Genomic DNA, 7,776 nt, shown 5'->3' with positions numbered 1-7,776 from the left:
AGAATGTTTATAGGTTACACCTACGAGGAATGTGACTTGGTGCACATTTGGGACTTGATGGCAAATACTTGGGACTTGGTTCCACCTCTGGCACATGGTAGAAAATACACTACACTGCTATTGACAGCTTGAGACTGTGCATTTCCCTCCCAGAGCAGCTGGAATTCTGGGACTTGACGGAGAACGGAGGGAGTCAGTGGAAGGTGGAGGAAATGCCGGGAGACTGTGGCTACGACTTCTGCAGCGATGGCGTGACCACATACTTTGCTACCTCCTTTGAGTGAGTGTTATACTGTATGTGTAGTCATGTGACTGTATTTATCTGCTCAACACAGGAACACTGTAAATCTACTGGCCCTATGAAGACTTTTGTACACTTTTAATTCTCCGAAGCACAACCTGCTTTAAAGATAGGTATGGAAACGGAACCTTAAAAAATAATTCTTTGGGAACTATAACCCCGAAGAATTGGGATCACTAAACCAAATAACTGAAATATGAAACCCTGAAAAAACTAATTAAATAAGATCTTGATTCAATTCATGAACATTCATGAATTTATGAATGAATTAATAGATTACCACAATTTTCTTATTATTATTTTAGACTTTCTCCAAAATTATTATTATGCCGCTCAAATTCAAATGATGAATGTATGGATCAATAACTAGTCACAAACACAATGGGAATTACGTAAGCTACATCTTCGTAAATAAATTATTATCTTGTTAACAGATTAATAACTTCTGAGAACAATAGACAAACAATGTATGACATAGTGAGCCTGGAGAAAAAAAGAGAAAAAAATGGCAAAGAATTAGTCATTTTCAGAGATTTGCGTAAAGACCTAAATTTGACTCCAAATCAAGTTGACATGGCTTTAAAAGAAATGACCTCAAAAGAATTTCAATAATTTATCAGTGAAAGAGAAATAATTTCCTTCTCCACATTAGAAACTACATACATGATCTTGAATTCAGAGGGAGTCAATAAATGGCCTGCACCCACTTACTACATCTTTGGAAAAATATGAACTAAATATTGTAAAAAAAACTGGACTGGAAAGTTCAAACCATGAAGCAAATTACATTTAAGTTACACAAACACAGAAAGGAGCTAGCAGATAAATGAATATACTCACTGTATGTATGTATGTTTGTGATTACATAAAAAAAATCCTCTTTTTGTCACAGATATTGTCTTTTCAGGTTGTTTTTTCAAAATGATACAACAAAAAGTCAAGTATAAAAATCCGTTCCCTATATTATTCATCATTTGTTTGTAACCTACGTATATCTCAGTATGTTTCATTTTCATGGCAATGCGAGTTGACTCAATCCCATTCAAATTCCTCCTGGTTTCTGACAAACTGTGTGTCGTAGGCTGTGTCTCAAGAGACAGCTGATCGACCTGTTAGCGGAGGGTTACTCTTCCGAGCAGTTGGACACTCAGCCTCCCGTCACAGTGGAAGACTGGTAAGACAGAGGTGGACTGGCGTACATGTGAGCACCTTCTGTGAGTCACTAGTGTAACTACTGTTTAACGGGTGACTCATCCTGCAGGTACTGCGGGAGGACGGATTGCGGTTGCACCTATCAAATGACCGTGTGCCTGCTGGATGAGAATCAAGAGCTCATACAGGAGTTCAAACCTGATCCGGTGACCCTCGACCCCGACTGTGATGACTGCTCGTGGAAACAGGTACACAGAGTTTACATCAAACTGAGGTCACAGAGGTCTTGATAGGAAAACACAATGTAATCTCCATTCTATACATTTTAATTCTTCATCAGTAATCACTCACTGTTGTAAGGACATTTTTGTCCTTTAAGGCTTTCAGACACATAAGAACAAACTGATACACATGAAAAAATTAAACAATTAAACAAAATATATTGTTTGTCCATGTTGCACACGTAGAAGCATCTGATCTGACGCCCCTATCAGCAGGACGATATCATTTGACAAGGGAAAATCAAGAACTCGTGTTAAAGTCTAATGTTTTTTTGATCTATCCATCCACTCCAACCTCCGTACGGGGGGGGCACCTCCTGCTCTGATTGGCTAGTACTCATTCCCTTTATTGATTTCATTGGTTAGGTTGAGGCGTGAGGATTGAGACTGGTTAGGGTTAGGGTAAGAAGGTCAGAGTCAGCCAATCAGAGGCAGAGTAGGGCAGGTTATGACTTCGCCATTATAGGAAAAACAAATATTTGGTACCAGGGACTTCTATAATAATATCCCCTGACTTCCTCCTTTGCTCCTGTTGTAATTACAACAACTCCTAAAGGGCTTTGTCACTTGAATGTAAACGTTTTGAGGCACTGCCATCATTCTTCTTGGGGGGACAGTCTCGTCCACACACACACACACACCTGACTGTACGCTGTGGTTTTCTCTCTCTTTTTGAACTCCAGGTGAGCCACACATTTTCTGACTACGGCCCCGGAATGCGCTTCATCTTGTTTGAACACGGAGGACAAGACACCAGGTTTTGGGACGGTTGGTTTGGAGTCCGGGTCACTGGGAGCTCTGTTACTGTCGTGGTCTGAACGAGACGCAAAAGAGTGAAAGGAGAAGAGGAAGGTTAGGAATACTGAAAGAAGGAAGGTGGAGTAATAGAGGGGCTCCAGAGTGACAGTGGAGTGGAGTGTAGGTTTCGAAGGTTTCAAGAGGACCAGCTTTGCCTTATACATTTAGCTTGCACCTCTGTATATCACGCACACTGCTGTTGATGCTGCGGAAACATGCTGCTGCTATAAAGACTGTAGTTACAAATCTGTTAAAACACTATCATGGCGGCACGTCGGCTTTACTAACCTCAAAATAGCAAAATGACTGCTCGTAACAGTCCTTAATCATCATCTATTAACTACTACCTCTGCACAGTGGCTGACCCTGGCGTTCAACTGAATGACGTGTTCAGTTTGTGGGGGTGTTGGAAGCAGTGGTTTGTCGTTCAAATTGAAATTAAAATGATGAAACAAATCAATGCCTGAACTTTTATGTAAACATCAACTGAACGTGATAATCCTTCATCCCAATATAGCTCTACTGTTACTGTATATGCAGGACTCAGTGGTTGTGGTTGGGCTTCATCTACAAGAGTGACTGTTACTACCAACCAGACATATGCTCACAATGGCTGTCTTGGGTGCAGTAGTAGAAAGAGACTAAGTACATTTACTCTAGTACTGTACTGTTAAATACTGGACTTAAGTACAATTTGGAGGTACTTGCAGTTTACCTGAGTATTGCATTGTACACTTCTACTCTACTACATTTCAGGGGGAAATCTTGTACCCCACTACATTTATCTGACAGCTGTAGTAACTCATTTGTTTCCAGATTAAATAAATAATAAAATAATTACATTTTACATTAAGAAAGCATGATAAGCTTATAAAATGCATTGTTTAAAAGTAAAACAGTACTGGGTGTGAACTACAGGGGAGCCAGGGGGAGCTGGGATCCTCTTAATAAGACATGAGCTCCCTGAAAACATGGACTGCGACTATTATTGTAAGATTTGTGCATTAGGGTGATTCATCACTAATTCACTTTAATAATGACACTGTAACTACAGCTGTCAGATAAATGCAGCAGAATAAAAAGTGCAATATTCCTCTCCGAAATATGGAGTAAAAGTATAAATTAGTATAAATGGAGTACAGTACAGCACTTGAGTAAACTGCCTCTAAACTACTCAGATAATTTGATATACAGTAAATAAGTAATACATATGTCAAATTAAACAATATTTATCAAAAAAGAGGATAGAAAACGTTATCAGTGGCTGTGGAAGAGGCTTAAGACAATTCCGGCCAATAACATTTGCTATATTTAAACCAATAAACACAGGGCTGTCTGGTATTGTCTCACAGACTGATGCAGAGTTTCAAATATGAATACAGCAGCTAAAATAAATACACTTCTCTAATGGTTGTACTTAAATTACTAAAGTAAGATACAAAGCATGCTGCAAGTACAAAACAGAGCTGTATTTTTCTTATTTCCTGCCCCATTAATCATCCCACAAGCCCTCAGACTTATCTTGTGATCATTTGGACCCCTCAGCTGGAAAGCACCGGACTTAACTATGAACTGTAGCTAAAGCAGATAAACTACTCAGAAGTACTCTGACCTTGGACCATAGAGAAGAAATATTCTGCTGAGTGATAGTCATGCATTCAAAATTAAATAAACAGTTATTTTATTCTACATTGGGCTCCACAATGAGGAATAAAATAACACTAGTACAAATGCAGGCGCACTCTTAATGAGGCCCCCCAACACACCTCCCTCATGTATCAACACTCAATTTAGCTTTATTTCAAAATAAGAGCGCACTGTTAGTCAAGATAATTACACTCAGGACTAACAAATCAATCCTCAAACCTGAAAAACCACATGGATAACATGCACACACTATCAAATAAAAACACACATTTAAAAAAAACTCACTTTTATTTGAATTGAATCAAGATTGTATAACTCAAGTGAGATACTGTACTAAAAACAATATACACATTTTACAGTCATCACACATAAATAAAGGTTGTTTATATTGCAAAACGTGTGAATGTGACAATAAAATGCAGTATTATTCCCATACAGGCCAGTTATTACTGCAGACAGTGTTGAAAGTGAGCACCGTTAACACCGGCATATTAGAGGACGTGTCGGTTTTGAAGCTACATTAAGCATTGTTTATGGATCAACCAAAACAACCTGTAGTCCTTCCATTCCCAGGTAGAAGCACGGTCTGTGGCTGACTGGTATTTTGTCAGTTTTATCATCTTACCAGTTTTAGACGGTGTAGCAACCATGTGATATTAGCTGTAGTACTGTTAGCAATGCAACCACTAACTGCAGCCTCAGAGACAGAGGTTAAAAATAAATAAAACAGCTTCATTCAGCTGGACTGTTGAATGGTTTGAAGCTAAAACAATACGCTCAAAGGATACACACACTGCTGGGGTCATAAGAGAGGAGAATACCGGAAATGTACACTATAAAGACAAAATAAGTACGGGAACGTGTCCAACTCATTCAAATAATAAAGGAAAAGTCATATTTCAGTAAATATTGATCTCCAATCGGTGCACTGCATCTCATTTAAAGTTAAAGCATGTGAGCTCACAGTGCACACTGGGCCTAAAGTACACAAATACATTCACATGTTGTGTCAAGAATATGTTCTGTGTAGGCTGTTTGGATAATCATGTATTTTACTGTAGCACTGCAGAGTAATATGTGCATTTACTTCAGCACACATGAGTATTACAGATTTAATAAATAACATGCAGGTTTCTTGTCGTGTTTTTTCTTCAAGTCAGCCAGGGCTGCTATAAGCGTTTACTGAAATCATTTTTCGGGGACAAACAGAAAGAAAGCCCCTTTAGCTTTAGAAGGCTCCATGGTAGCGTTCAACTCGATTGTATAAGCCTCATTGCTGTGGGGGTCAAAAACCACTTAATGTAGCTTTATTTACATCCACTAATATCCCATTGGTTATAAAAGTGTGCTTTTAACTGGCAGGTCTCTGACCAGCTGAGAACATTGATCACTGCTGCCCTCTCTGAGCTATTAACACTGGTGTTAGCTCATAATGTGAGCTGGCCAACTTCAAAATCTCAACGCATGTATTTTGAATTTTAACAGCACTGAAAAAAAGGGAGCATTTCAACCACTACATTAATGTAACAAAGGTGGATATTTAAGCACAGAAAAGGCCAGTGACCAGATGTGTTGGTAGGAAATAGGCAACTTGGATCTACAACGCTCTCAGTTAACAACCAGACCAGCTTATTACAACAATACTGTCAGGTGACGTCAGGAGTCTGAGTCAGTAAAACATCAAGACACCAAGATTGTCTTACTGAACATGAGTAGAAGTGTGTGGCTGTGTGTCAGTAATAGTGTGCATACTGGGTGCTTCTGGACGGCAGCAGGTCCTGGTCCGGGTGAAGGAGGAAGGCTCATCATCATCATCATTCTCCTTGCGACTGCATCTGTTTACAAAAGGCCTCGAACTGCTGCTGCTCCAGCTCAGTCATCACCTTGTTCAAGGCATAAATCTGCAAATGAAGGAAGTACACGCACTTGATTCCAGACATACGATACTTGTAGCACACTGCTGCGATAGAGACCCTCAGAGACAGGGACAGCATACAGAATGTGTGTCAGCTTTAAAAATAGTGCTGTTAGTCACCTCGGCTCTCTGTCGTTGTTTGAGCTCTTGCTGAGCAGACTTCTGCCTGGCTCTGTCTCCTCTGGTCGGGGTCGAGTTCAGCTTTGGCTTGTCCTTACGGCAGGCTGGCTCCATGGTGGCAGGCCTCCAGTCAGCCTGGGAGGGTGAAGGGAAGATATCTGACACTTTAGACAATATATCTATATATATATCTATATATATATATCTATATAGATAGATAAGCACGATATGTGAGGCAACGACGAAGCCTTTCAATTTGTTTGTAACACAACTAACTTAGCATACTGCTGGCACACGGTAGCTACACGATTCACAACTTCTGAACGAACGAAGTGAGTGAGCTGATGTAAAGTTAACGTTACGTTAGGTAGAGCACATTGTGAGACTTCGTTACATCGTTACAGGTTTTAAATCTACACACTTGCTGGCTTTGTGCAACTAACGTTAACTTGACGTTTTGTCTTCAGGCTATTTGCTGGAAGCTAACGTACACACTGAAAGTAACGTTTGTGGTCCCAATGATGTGGCAGCAGTTTTCTGTAAGCGCTATTTTCTCGGATTAGCTAACGTGAGTTGGCTAAAAAAGGGTTTCTAGTCAACCCAGTTTAAAACGTCTACTGTTTTAACGTAAGTTAACGTTAGTCAGCCAGCAGACTCACTCTTTAGCCCACTAACTTCTCTGTCGTTTACTTTGTATACGGTAACAACAGTAACACATAATGGCGCCCTTACCCCTGAAATATAAAGAGCGGACAAAAAAGTAATACAGTTTGAATAACCGTAACGTTACGTTAGTCTGTCATTTGGTTGTAGCTAACGTTAGCTTAAACGAAACAGCTGTTGCCAAGGTGTCACCAATAAACAAATCCGAGTTTCGCAGTGAAGCGTTTGTAGAAAGGTTCCGGCTGTGTGGTTCCGCTTTTCTTCTTCTTCTTCTGTCTGTTATGATGGTAGCTGCACAATACCGCCACCCAGTGTTGTGAAGTATGCACTGGCCTTAACATAATTCCCTAAATTTTGATATCTCCTTCAGGCCAACTCCAGTTATTTTACCTCAAGTTCTTTGCATTTCATACAGTATACCCAAATTCATTCAACAAATCTCCTCTTGTCCTCATTATGAACACAGTTGGCAAATGTTACAGTTCTTCATGCTTGATAAGCTGTACGACATTTCTATATTTTCTTGTTTTTAAAAATAAAATAAAAAAGACCACAAAGAGCAAACAATGAAGTAATGCTTTTTGAGCATTTCACCAATTACACGGATAAACCCTAGGTGTAAGTTGGAACTGAACTAAAGGTTCATCATCCAGTGTAAATTATAAGCAATGCAGTGGATATGGATAACAGAGCACAGCTCACTCTTTACAATGTGCTGTGCTTAAAAACTGGACTTCACTCATCAGGATAAATACTGTGCTGTCTGACCAGCAGGCTCTCAGAGGTTTCTCAATAAAAGCGGCAGCTGGAAAGAGTTTCACGGAATTCTACATACCTCATCGGTATGTGTACTTTGTGGCCAACAGATTTTTGTTTTGAAATGTGAAAACCCAAATACT

General features: G+C 39.7%; 2 protein-coding genes across 3 annotated transcripts in view; one reads left to right on the top strand and one right to left on the bottom strand.

Moving 5' to 3' along the window:
* The window catches only part of fbxo2 (F-box protein 2), a 6,599-nt gene extending 2,149 nt beyond the window's left edge, over positions 1 to 4,450 (top strand). Inside the window, exons 3-6 of the mRNA XM_035661797.1 lie at positions 154 to 280; positions 1,383 to 1,475; positions 1,563 to 1,701; positions 2,418 to 4,450. Coding sequence (XP_035517690.1) covers positions 154 to 280; positions 1,383 to 1,475; positions 1,563 to 1,701; positions 2,418 to 2,552 — 494 coding nt within the window. The 3' untranslated portion in view covers positions 2,553 to 4,450. The remainder of the gene's footprint in view (positions 1 to 153; positions 281 to 1,382; positions 1,476 to 1,562; positions 1,702 to 2,417) is intronic.
* Positions 4,449 to 7,106, bottom strand: svbp (small vasohibin binding protein). Of its 2 annotated transcripts, none has more exons than XM_035661798.1 (3): positions 6,947 to 7,106; positions 6,215 to 6,349; positions 4,449 to 6,080 (listed from the first exon to the last, which is right to left on the bottom strand). In XM_035661798.1, the coding sequence occupies exons 2-3, from the start codon at positions 6,326 to 6,328 to the stop codon at positions 5,994 to 5,996; spliced, it is 201 nt and encodes a 66-aa protein (XP_035517691.1). In that variant the 5' UTR covers positions 6,329 to 6,349; positions 6,947 to 7,106; the 3' UTR covers positions 4,449 to 5,993. The 2 variants fall into 2 exon arrangements, with proteins under 2 accessions (XP_035517691.1, XP_035517692.1); XM_035661799.1 differs by lacking the exon at positions 6,947 to 7,106 and adding an exon at positions 6,491 to 6,930.
* Between the last annotated feature and the right edge of the window lie 670 nt (positions 7,107 to 7,776).

The sequence above is a fragment of the Morone saxatilis genome, unplaced genomic scaffold (assembly GCF_004916995.1).
Source record: "Morone saxatilis isolate NCDOM2014 unplaced genomic scaffold, NCSU_SB_2.0 Contig18, whole genome shotgun sequence".
Classification (NCBI taxonomy): Eukaryota; Metazoa; Chordata; class Actinopteri; family Moronidae; genus Morone; species Morone saxatilis.
The sequence above is the reverse complement of the archived record's forward strand: the minus strand, read 5'-3'. Positions and strand labels throughout refer to the sequence as shown.

What these genes read in the sequence shown, in the direction of transcription:
- svbp (XM_035661798.1), bottom strand. Translation starts at nt 6,328, where the DNA reads ATGGAGCCAGCCTGCCGTAAGGACAAGCCAAAGCTGAACTCGACCCCG. An exon ending in AACAACGACAGAGAGCCGAG is followed by an intron (nt 6,081 to 6,214) that starts GTGACTAACAGC and finishes CTTCATTTGCAG; the next exon opens with ATTTATGCCTTGAACAAGGT.